The following is a 12114-nucleotide window of genomic DNA, read 5'->3' as shown; positions in this document are numbered from 1 at the left end:
CGGACATCTTTCCAGCGCACAACACTAACATGTGAAAGACAATGCAGCATCACTCATTAAACGCAGCAGAATGTAAACGTTCATGTCGGTGTGGAAAGCAAAGAAGGAGCGATCGCTTCAAATCCAATGGCTCTTTTATTTTCAAAAAGCTTCACTTAAGTATTTACAGTTTGTGCAAAAACATTTAAAGGTTTGTCAAGGACTTTACATTGTAAGTTCAACCTCAAGGCACATACATGGAACAACATCAATATTTCATCATGAGAACAGAAATTTAACTTTGGTTCCTAAGAAAACGCGCTGATGGTGTCTAAAGTGACGCTGCAGCGCCTCGATGAGGCGGAGCGGAGCGTCCCGACGCGGCCGCCTCACATGCACCGTTCTCTCAGCCTCCTCCCTCTTCCTGCTCACACCGGCCCTCGACCACCTCTGGGTGATTGCTCGACTAAAAAGGTCCAAGACCCGGTATGATTACAAAAATAATGAAGCTAAATACAGGACATGCAGGAACCCTTTGATGAACGTGTCTGACATGAGCAGTGAAGGTGTGGCCTTCGGGAAGCGACGACGCCTCGAGACGCTTTCAGCCTCTCGTGTGTTTCCTTTGAGTTGACCTCTCGGAGATTAAAACGGGATTGTTTCAACGTGATTCAATGAGCTTTTAGGGAAGTTATCCCTGAAACAGTAATAACCCGACGCTAGCGGTTCTGTGATACGTTCTGTGTAGAGCCTCCGCAGCGGCGTTCTTTCATCAAGCAAACAGAAAATGAAGCGTAATGTGCGGCCCCCGTCTGACGGACTCGTTAGCCGAGCGCCCTCTGGATAAACATTCTCTCGTTAGCGGCCGTGCAAACGCGCTTCGTGTTGCTCTTCTCGTTAATGCCGTCACAGTCGCCGCCGCCGCGGCTGCAAAGAGTTGAAGAAATGTGCTTTCTTTCCAGCGCTCTCGTCTCGTCTTTTCTTCCTTCCACTTCAACTTTCTCTCTGGGCTAATCATTCAGTCCTGCATAAAAGGTAAGGCAAACATCTGTTGGGTCTCTGTTACACATTCACAGACAGGAGAGGGGGGGGGGGAAGGGGGGGGGGGGGTGCTATGTGTTGTAACTGTGTGAGCTCCCCCACCGGTCCTTTTTTGACCAGCATGTAGCTTCAAACAGGGCTTTCATCTCGAACAAAGAATACAAATAATAATATTTGATGTAGATGTTCAAGTGTTTCTGCTTGGGGTTATGGTCAGCTGTGGGGATTAGTAGAAAATAAAGTTCAAATAGATGCTTTGATAACCACAGAAGATCTTCGCACTAATAAAAAAACCATCTCATGTCACATATTGAGTCTTATTTGGTGAACGTCATCTGCCATTACAATCACTCATTTGGTTGTAATGCAATCCAATTCATTTAACGTTACTACTTATTTTTCACTTAAATTAATAGGTTGACACTGCCAATATTTCCCATTTAATTTTTTCACTTTCTTGACAAGTGTTAGAAGAGAAGTTTGATACCTCTGAACAGTAAATAGGAAGCTACCACCGGTTAGCTTAGCATACAGAAACAGCTCCGTCTAAAGGTAACCGAATCCGGCGTATCTTTACTCGCTAACACAATATATCTTCTTTGTTTAATCCATGCTTCAAAATAAGGTGTAAAAGTCGCACTTTGTGCTTTTAGCTGTTTCCCCCAGTTTCCAGTCCTAATGCTTAGCTAACGTAGCATGCTGCTATCACTAGCTTCATATCTAGCGCACAGGGTGGTATCCATCTTCTCTTAGAACTCGCAGCAAGAAAGTGAATAAGAGAATTTCCCAATACTGAACTATTGCTTTCAATGTTTTTTTGATTTGTTTTTTATCAGCAATTATATCTGAAATATGTCAGTTGTCTTGATGAAAACAAGATTTGAAGACATCATGTGACACCAAGGTGATGCGTAGGGATTTCCTTCATTGACAGTGTTTGTTACTGCTCCGTGTTGAACACTGGGGGCTGTGGAAGTCCAGGCTCCACCTCAAGTTAAAGCCCAGGTGATGAAGACTGGAGCTATTGCTGGAATTACACTAAGTGCAGCTACTTTTGCGATATCCCGACTGCTGAGGTAAAGCCTCTCAGAGATACTCTGGAATCACTCCAGTACAAGCCCTTAAAAATCACTTGTGCGGCCCCGTTTTGTGTCGGCTCTGCACAGCTGAATAATCTGAGTGTCTCCAAAGAGTTAACAGACTCTCGTCTCCCAGCGTGAGCTCCGTGCAGCCGAGTGAAAATAAGGGCTACATATTTTTCTCCCTTTTTTGGTCGAGGATTACGAGGAGAAAGGGGGAAAGGGAGGTGTGTGTGGGGGCATTCTTCTTTAAGCTTGGCCCCTCAAAACAAAATCTTGTCAAATCAAATAAAGTCTGCTTAAGAAGTGCATAATGAAGAGCTCTCACCGGCACCTCGCATGCAAAGAGCTGCCGCCACAGCATCCGTAGGGGGCTGAGGGGCAGACAACGAAGGGAGAGAGGGGAGGATCGCCCCGGAGGGGGGGGCTGCTGAAGAGAAGCGAGCAGGTGCATTGTTCAGGTGAGTGCACCATGAACGGAGAGTCTCATAAATGTGCACAAAGGGGTGAGCGATGACACGCTGGACGAGCTGCTCGCTCACAGGCAGCATTGTGCGGATCGTGTTGTGACTCCCTCATTCATCACAGGGCCTAATGAGCGCCCGGGACGCGGGTGAAAATAAGTGGGTGTATGATTGTCATTATGTGTGTGCTTTCTCTGAATTCATCACACTCTCACTCTCACACACAGGGAGGGCCAGAGGCTTCCCCCTCATGACAGACCTCAGTGGTGAAAATCCATATCACTCAGCCGCCAAACACAGAAAACACTGTTGGTTTGAAATGATTCCGCGTTATTAAGTAGCCGGATGAGCAAGAATACTGGAAACAATGCTGTTTGAGCATGAGTAATGTCATATGGGTAATGGACCCCGGGGGATGGTGGAGGTAAAGTGATCTACGCAGCTCTGTCTCGCCCTCTGTTCCTCTGTCCCACACACGACGCTGAGGCAAACTGCCCCCTTGTGGCCTCACTTGCCAAAACGGGGAGGAAAAAGAAAGAAAGAAAAGAAGCAGAACAAATTTGGGAATTTCTGTAAAAGGGTCTGCGAGCCTCAGCACATCCATGCACCTCATTAGGGACAATAATCCTTTGTTGGGTTTCACACTCCTGTAAATAACTGCACCTCCTCACTAGAACGTGTTGAAAATGACATCCTTTTTCCAGAGTTTTCCAAAAAAAAGTGTCTCTCGCACTAAGCCCACCTTTGTTCCAACTGTAAACCAGGAGAACAAAGACGCTTTTAGTGTTAAGGCACTTTTGGGAAATCTCAGTCGAGGCCTTTCAACAGCACCGATGACATTCTCCCTGCACAGCCGTCCACAGTCCCTCACATGCGCTCACCACCTCTGCTCATTTCCTGCCTGGCTCTCATTAATAAGAAAGTGCACTTCAGTCCTTTTTTTACAACATACCACCAATGAACCAGTGCTATATTTCCACAGCGCTCTAATCAGCAGTGTTTGGATTTCCCCTGTGCTGTGTTGTCTTTACTACTGTTCTGTTGGAAAGGGGGTGGGGGGGGGGGTCCTAGTCCTTCAAAGAGCAACAAAAAGGCCATATTTTGCTTCTGTGGTTAGCAAAGGATCCCAGTCCTCTAAGGGCCCCAACATTTTTGAGACTGACAGTCAGAAGCTACACCCAGGGCGCTGCGATTGTACAAATCCATGTTCATGTACAGTACTGACCATTAAAACAACGTTTAAAACCCTGCTGGTTATTAAAAAAAAAGAAACACTTGTACCTCTTTTTCTAAGAATAAAAAAGATAGCAGAGAATCCCACATTATTATCCACAGTATAAATTACATCGTAGACAGAACTTGGAAATATATATAGTACAGTTATATTTCACTAGAATTTGTATGTTTTTTGTTGTCTTCACAAAAGGGGTATGTGTGTGTATTTATGCATGTTATACGTGTTTCTAGTGTGTCTGTGTGTGTGAATGCCGCTGTACTATTTGCTGCTGCATCACGTGTGGCAGAACTCTGTACTGGGCACGTTGCTGCTCTTGCAGTAGGCTATGCTGTTGTTACTGAGGTGACAGTCTCTAAATCCGATGCCCCCGTTGGGCGTGTAGATGGGCTGGATGCGGAAATCTCCCTTGAGCAGCTGCTCATTGTTCAGCGCCACTATCTGGAAACTGGTCTCAGTCATCTCCAGAATGGAGTTATCCTTCTTGGTTCCGGCCTCGCCGTAGTCGTCTTTTCTCCTGCCCCGGTTGTATTTCCACTTGGTCGAAGACGACCGGCTCTTCTTGTGCATGTGCCAGCAGAACAGACTGAGCAGCGTCACCAGGATGATGAGCACCGCCCCACCTATGATCCCAGCCATTAGCAGCGTGGAGTTGACGCTCTCCTGGGGAGCTTGCTCCCTGCCGGGAGGCTTGGTGGACGCAACAGCCTTGGTCCTGGCCTCGGAGCATATAGTATCCTCTCCGGGCCTGTAGGAGTTCAGGGTGTCCAGCACGTGCACGCAGATCCGATACACAGATCGGGGCTCCAGGTTGGTGAGGCTAATGTGCCGCCGGTCCCCGCTCACCGTCCTCTCCCGCATTCCTTCGTTTATTTGGCTTTGGCCCCTTTTGACCCAAGTGACCTTGTAGGCTGTGACGGTGAAGTAGGAGGCCCAGCTCACCTCGATGCTGGTCGAGTTGACCACATGGAAGGAGATCTGAAGCGGGTCCTCGTAAGGAGGCAGGGGCCCGGGAGGGTTGTTGTGGACTGGGGGCAAGGGAGGGGAGGGGGAGTCAAAGTAGTAAGGGATGGATGTGGTGATGAGGGTGGAGGACATGGTGGTGATGGGGGTGGTTGTGGGTGGGGGTGGGGGAGTGGAGCGGAGGGTGGGCCAGGGCGGATTGTCAACTTCTACCGGGCACTCTATGATATCCAGCGTGAGCTCTCTGATTGCCATGCCACGCACCTTTTCCGGACTCAGGCATACGAACCCCCGGGCGTTGATGGAGGAGGGCAAGGACTTGAGCCAGACCACCACCCACTTCACAGCACAGTCACAACGCCAGGGGTTATTGCGCACCATGAGATGCTTAAGGCTCGACAGGCCATCGAACACACCCTGTGTCAGAGTCTGAAGCTGGTTGCTGGAGATATCCAGTTTTTCCAGCCTGATTAGCTCAGCGAAGGCTGCCACGGGGATCTGGTCGATCTGGTTCTCCTGCAGGCTGAGTTTGACCAGTGACTGGCTGGGTAGCAGTGGTGGGGGGAAGGTGAGGGAATTGCGGGCCAGGGCCAGCTCACGGAGGGTGGCAAGGTCCTGGAAGGTCCCTGGTGCAATGCCCTCATCCGTCAGCAGGTTCCCGTCCAGCAGGAGGCGCTGCAGCCGTGTCACATTCTGAAAAGCCTCTTCTGCAATGTGAGCGATGCGGTTCTCGTCCAACCGCAGCTCTTTCAGGTCCTCGGGAAGGCCAATGGGAACGCTGCTTAAGTGGTTCTTGGTGAGGAAGAGGAGTTTGAGGCTTATCGCCTCCCTAAAGGCCCCTTCCTCCACCCCCACTGTGGAGATGGAGTTATCATCGAGGTGCAGCTCCTCTAGCCGAGTCAGCTGGGCCAGAGCCGCCTTGGAGATGGTTTGGATATTGTTCTCCTGAAGATGAAGGACCCTGGTATTTTTGGGCAGATTGATGGGAAACTCGTCCAGCTGGTTGCCGTAGAGATACACAGTCTCTACAGTGGCCACATTGTGAAGTTCCAGAGGGAAGCCAGCATTGTTTATCTGGTTGTTATGTAGGAAGAGGACCTTGAAGCCCTCCTTCATCCCAAGAGGCACTGATGTCAGGCTGCGTTCGTTGCAGTACACGAACGGCGTGTCACAACGACACTCTACCGGGCAAGAGGCACCCGGGCTGAATTGCATTTGGAGGCTTAGGATGACAGTCAACCAAAATTGCAGGAATGAAGCCCAATCTTTATTCCAGGGTCCAGACAGAAACTCCATAGTGAAGAAACAAAACAGCCAAAAAACGAAAAATAAAGGAAAAAAGAACTGGGAAGGAATTAAACAAATATGAAAATCAGAAAGGTAATGACGTATATATCCAGCAAAAACCCAACCCCCGAACAGTCCAACTAGGGGAGTTTGGTAATGATGCTGGAAACCGTGGGAGTAATCCTGTAAATGCTAGTCCTCAGCTGAAAAGCGATGGTCTCATTAGTGGTGGCCAGTCCTCTGACTGACTCCATCCATGCTGAGACATCAGACCATAGCAGGACTCTTCACTCCTTGCTCCATGCAGAGCTCAGCCAGGGCCAATTTGAAGCCACGCAGTAGAGAGCCACCGCAGGCTCCACTCGCCTGTCCGTCACACACTGCTGGTCCCCGACCAGGGCAGAGTCCAAGGGGGGTGACATTTGGATCCAGAGACCTGTGGGAAAACAAAGAAATGCTGGATTAGTATATTTAGGGGTGGCCTGTTCTCGGGGGAGGGCTCTATTCTCCCTCTCTCTCTTTATTTGACATACAAACATGCACACACACATACCAACTGTCTTTCCATTCCTCCATTACTCCCCCCCCCATTCTCCCCCTCTCCCCAAAACACAAAGACAGAGTCACAAAACACATCACTCACTGCCGATGACAAATTATGCACCGGCTATTCAAAAAAAAGAAGAAAAAAAAAAAAGAGTCTAACCATCTGATAAATATTCAGACCAGCTCTTGCACATCCGGTTTCACAGACATAAAGAAGGCTTTTATCCCTTCCGCTGTATCAAAGGAGGGAATAGAGCACTGCAAGGACACACACTCAGAAGTTCTGAGCGATATCGACGGTGCTTAATGGAAAACATGCTTAAAAAGAGACACGGCCGATGAGGAACATGGAGGCATAAGATGCTTCCTTCAGGAAAGGAGCATACAGGACAGTGTAGCGCGACGGTGGGTAGAGGAACGCCAGTAAACACACAAGTGCTTACAGTAAACAGGGGCGATTGTTTTGCCGGTGGCCTAATGGAGGAGCTTGTTGTAACGCGTCGTCCTGAACACACCACCACCGAAGTCCAGATTTAAGGCCATGAAGAGTGGAGAAAACAAAAGGAGAGGCAGTGGAGGAACGGGCCGTGCATATCGCCTCAGCCTCCCGCCAGAGTGACTTACATGAGCTGTCAGATGGAACGGGACCGGAGAATAATTCAGTCCCTCCACCTGCAATGAATGATCGATGCAGGCTATATATTTCTCTGCATGGAGAGGCATGTAGTAAAGCACAAGGCCGTTGGATCACAGTAGACCCCCAGATCCATTATTCCAAGTTTTATGACCCATCAAATACCCCCCCTGCCCCACGTGATTATAAGATACTGGTTGTCATCGGTGGCTTTCAGCTTCCCTGAAGCTCCACCCTGAGTCAATGTTGGACGCACACAGTAAGGGGAACGGCGGGTTGAATGCTAAGCACAGGAACGGCCATTTAGTCAGAAAATAATGAGTCGTTTCAGATGTGTCATCTGGCAGCCATGACAGGATGTATATTTAGTCAAAAGAAAGAAAATGAAAAGCTAGTAAAGGATCTGTTGGCCGTGGCCGCCTGCTTCTTCACGTTCCCGTGCTGTTTGTTGATGAGATGGAGCCATCCCTCTTTGTGGCTGAGATGCAGAAATCATTCTTTGACACACATCTGTGATCTACTTTTCTAAATTGAAAGAGCTACATTTAATCAAATAAGCTTGGGGGGCGACCACATGAGGCAATAAAATGTGCTGCTGCCACAGCAGCAGAATCAACAGCAGAAGGCATCAAGACTATTGTGGCTGCATAAATAAAATGTCACCACGCATCTCCATAATAACCTCAAACAGCTGCGGGTATCACCTCGTCATACGTGGTGGACACGGACAGATCAATGAGAGGGACTAAGGGACACTCTTTTCTTCTCTTTCCTTTCCTTTACATTTCATTTCCAGCCCAGAGAGCACCGGTCCTCTCCGTCAGAGGAACGCGGAGCTTTGTGGCCAGCACAATCCGATTAGAAGTGGATTTAGGACAGAAACGCAATTAAAAGTTTCTAATGGATCGGAGGTTTAAGGGCCGATGAGAGGCGGATCAGGTACACTTCAAAGCGCTGTTCATTTGAAGGAGAATTAAAAACCGGGCAGCCTCCTTCAAGGGAAAAAGAGAGAAGAAAGTGAGGTTCTCTTTGTGCGCTTTGTAGTGCAGTAATCTGTCCCGTCTCATTAATACACACACGAACAAGTCGTGGGATTTATTCAATAAAATGTCCGTTTGTGACTGCAGGCTCCGTGGAGCTACTTCCACGGCGATGGGAACTTGTGTCGGATTTTTTTAAATATATATATATAGGAGCTGGTTAAGATTTAAGAAAATATATTTAAAAAAAATAAAACATGTCATTCAGAATTTAATTTAAAGAAATAAGTCGATTGTAGGAAGAAAAAAAAAGAAGAAAAAAAAGCCAGTCCTACATTTGTCTCCAGCTGCGGGTTATTGAGAAACATCCACTGTACCTTCGGCGAGCCTTTATCCATTACAACACCCGCGACCGCGTTCAACTTTTCCGCTTTCCGTGCGCCTCGGCCCGTCACGCGCTCCCGCTGCGTGCCCGCGCTCAAAGGTCCGTTCGGTTCTGCGAGTCGGTTCCGAAGAGCGGCGTGAACCCGCGACGCGACAGAGACATGTTTGCCCGCATGGGTCCCCCCCCTCCGCTGCGCGTCCGTCCTCACCGCCGTCCGCACTTTATTTGTGTGTGCGCGTGTGTGTGCGCGCGCGTGTGTGTGCGTGTGCGCGTCTGGTTCTCCAGCTCCCCGGGGCGCTTCACAACGGAGCTCCTCCGCTTTTAACTCAACGGCACCGACTGAGGAGCGACGGAAAGCGGCGGCAGGGTGATCGCGGCGCCCACCTCTCCCCTTCCGCGCTCCGCCCGAAGTGCTCGCCCCGGGCCATGGCGGCCAGCTGCGTCCGTCCGAGGCGCTGTGAGTGCGGGGCGCAAACTTGCCTTGAGTAGCCTACCGACGCAGCTCAGAGCCCGGACTCCCCGCGAGATGTTTTCTTTGATGAATCCAGTTGATAGTGCGACGTGTGCGCTCTGCTCACCTCCCTCCCTCTCTCTCTCTCTCTCTCCCTCTCTCTCTCTCCCTCTCTCTCTCTCTCTCTCTCTCCCTCTCTCTCCCCCTCCTCCCCTCCTCAGAGTAAAGAATGTCTCCTCCAGCAGCTCCGTGATGGCTGTGAGCCACAGATCCTCCCTGCTGCCCTCCCACTGCAGAACATAGTTTAGTCTCTCAACACACCCCTCATGCCACTCGCCCGGCCGGCGGCCTCCCTTTGGATTGAAAGTCACACTCTCAATAAAAAAGCTGTCTTGGTGACTGTGCGCCTGCATCGGCGGGGCCACCGTGTCCCTGAAGGGCCTTATACGCTGTTGTTTAGCGGGACTGCGCCCCGCTAGGACCACTGGCCCCGCTAGGACCACTGTGCCCCGCTGTAGGACCACTGTACCCCGCTGTAGGACCACTGTGCCCCGCTGTAGGACCACTGGCCCCGCTAGGACCACTGTGCCCCGCTGTAGGACCACTGTACCCCGCTGTAGGACCACTGTGCCCCGCTAGGACCACTGGCCCCGCTGTAGGACCACTGTACCCCGCTAGGACCACTGTGCCCCGCTAGGACCACTGTACCCCGCTGTAGGACCACTGGCCCCGCTAGGACCACTGTGCCCCGCTGTAGGACCACTGTACCCCGCTAGGACCACTGTGCCCCGCTGTAGGACCACTGGCCCCGCTAGGACCACTGTGCCCCGCTGTAGGACCACTGGCCCCCGCTAGGACCACTGTGCCCCGCTGTAGGACCACTGTACCCCGCTAGGACCACTGTGCCCCGCTAGGACCACTGTGCCCCGCTGTAGGACCACTGTACCCCGCTAGGACCACTGGCCCCGCTAGGACCACTGTGCCCCGCTGTAGGACCACTGTACCCCGCTGTAGGACCACTGTACCCCGCTGTAGGACCACTGTGCCCCGCTGTAGGACGACTGTGCCCCGCTGTAGGATTACTGTATCCCGCTGTAGGACCACTGTACCCCGCTGTAGGACCACTGTACCCCACTGTAGGACCACTGTGCCCCGCTGTAGGACCACTGGCCCCCGCTGTAGGACCACTGGCCCCCGCTGTAGGACCACTGTACCCCGCTGTAGGACCGCTGTAGGACCACTGGCCCCCGCTGTAGGACCACTGTACCCCACTGTAGGACCACTGTGCCCCGCTGTAGGACCACAGTGCCCCGCTGTAGGACCACTGGCCCCCGCTGTAGGACCACTGTACCCCGCTGTAGGACCGCTGTAGGACCACTGGCCCCCGCTGTAGGACCACTGCGCCCCGCTGTAGGACCACTGTGCCCGGGGGAGCAGCGTCGTCTCGTCTTCTCTTCCCGGACTTCCCTCCAGTGGTTTGAGGCATGTAGACGCAGCCCAAGTGATTCCATCATAATTCCATCGTAATACTGATTCAGCAGTGCACCGCACTGCACCGTGTAATAAGACGTCTAAAAACTTGCACATGCACACACACACAGCTGCAGAGTCAAATTGTAATATTTAAACACACACACACAAAGACATTTAGAAGGTACACTGTCAAAGTTGAATTTAAATTAAAGTGGGTCTAATAACTGCTGACTGCACGTTAGCTTAGCATTGCTACTGTCAGCATCGCTCTGGAGCTGATTGAGGACTCTCTTGGTGGAGCTGCTGTTGGAGCACTGTATCCTGGAAAAAGGGCCACAGATGCTGCTGCTCACTAAAAGTAGTCTCACTTCAGAATGCACTTTTTCTCAGAAACCTATGGGGTCTGTGAGTGGCCATAGAGAGAAGAAATTAATAAAACTAAGCCACACTTTATACATTTGTGTGCACATGTTTTAATTGGTATCTGTGATTGAAACAAGTTGTCCCCATGCACGTGTGGTTGGTTTGCGCTCACCAGGTGTACATACAGAGAGCCAGCTAACCAGAAGCAGGAAGTGCAGTGTACCTGCTTCAAGTATCGTTATCTCCAAGTCAGCATATTGTTGACGATAGCCCTCAATAGCCTGGTTAATTCCCTTTTACCAACAATAACTCTGTGCTCTCAACATGCCTCGATAACTCATCCCCGAGCTCAATGGATGAAAGAGTCTCTATATCCAGAGGTAACTATCACCAAGTACAACCAGCATGTGGCGGATGGAATCAATGACTTGGCCCTGTGCATTGGCAACGTTATATCATTATTTAAATCATGCCCATGAATGAATCAAACAGTGGGAACAATCTAATAAAATGGAAGCCATGAATTATAACTCGTGCGCACAAACAAGCGGCCCGTTGTGATTCCCAGCAGCCGGTTGTGATTCCCAGGGCGTGAAATACCTGCGCTTTGTCACACCGCTCGCCATCTGATGGCGACACACACGGCCTGCTTGAGTTTCTTTGTGAGACGCTCCAATGTAAACCCATCTGTGTCAATGTTAGACGCTCAGAGCTGGTGGTGACCTACAATCAAGAGTCAAAAAGTCCACTTTGGTGAGGGGAGGATAAGTGGGACAAACAAACGCACACACACTCAGGACACCCCGGTGAAACCATGTATTATTGTTGTTGTTGTGTTCACTTCAATGTTGTTATTTGAACCCGCGCCACAATCTTTTCTTAAGTCTAGGTAAATGCTTTGCACGTCAGTGTGTTGGGAATGAAAATGGCTACTTTTTGCCTCCTGTTGTGGAAATATATCATATTGCTCTTTTTAGATGTAATGTATTGCTGAACCGTGAACATCCTAACCTCACCAACTCAACGCCATCAACAGAGCCACATAATAAATGTATCTTATTATTGTTTCATGTCGGATGTGCTGGACCGACTTCCAGTTCTCTTTCCCCCAGAGCCTTGTAGACAAAACCACCTTCCAGACATGCAGGGATCTTTGCCCCGGTCCATCAGCAGATACAGGTTATACAAACTAATGTGGATTAAGACTCTGTTAAACCTTCTCTCGGGGTCAGACC

At 50.3% G+C, this 12114-nt stretch overlaps 1 protein-coding gene across 2 annotated transcripts; it reads right to left on the bottom strand.

Moving 5' to 3' along the window:
- Positions 1 to 1071: 1071 nt before the first annotated feature.
- Positions 1072 to 9025, bottom strand: flrt2 (fibronectin leucine rich transmembrane protein 2). 2 transcript variants are annotated; one of them, XM_034527777.1, is made up of 2 exons: positions 8543 to 9025; positions 1072 to 6483 (listed from the first exon to the last, which is right to left on the bottom strand). In XM_034527777.1, exon 2 carries the CDS (start codon positions 6054 to 6056, stop codon positions 4074 to 4076), a length of 1983 nt encoding a protein of 660 aa, XP_034383668.1. In that variant the 5' UTR covers positions 6057 to 6483; positions 8543 to 9025; the 3' UTR covers positions 1072 to 4073. The 2 variants fall into 2 exon arrangements, with proteins under 2 accessions (XP_034383668.1, XP_034383667.1); XM_034527776.1 differs by having other exon boundaries at positions 8585 to 9025.
- Positions 9026 to 12114: the final 3089 nt, after the last annotated feature.

This window comes from Cyclopterus lumpus, chromosome 24 (assembly GCF_009769545.1).
Source record: "Cyclopterus lumpus isolate fCycLum1 chromosome 24, fCycLum1.pri, whole genome shotgun sequence".
NCBI classification, from domain to species: Eukaryota; Metazoa; Chordata; class Actinopteri; order Perciformes; family Cyclopteridae; genus Cyclopterus; species Cyclopterus lumpus.
Note: the sequence above shows the minus strand (reverse complement) of the source record. Positions and strands in the feature narration are given on the sequence as shown.

Coding starts and splice junctions, on each gene's coding strand:
- flrt2 (XM_034527777.1), bottom strand. CDS start 6,056: ATGGAGTTTCTGTCTGGACCCTGGAATAAAGATTGGGCTTCATTCCTG.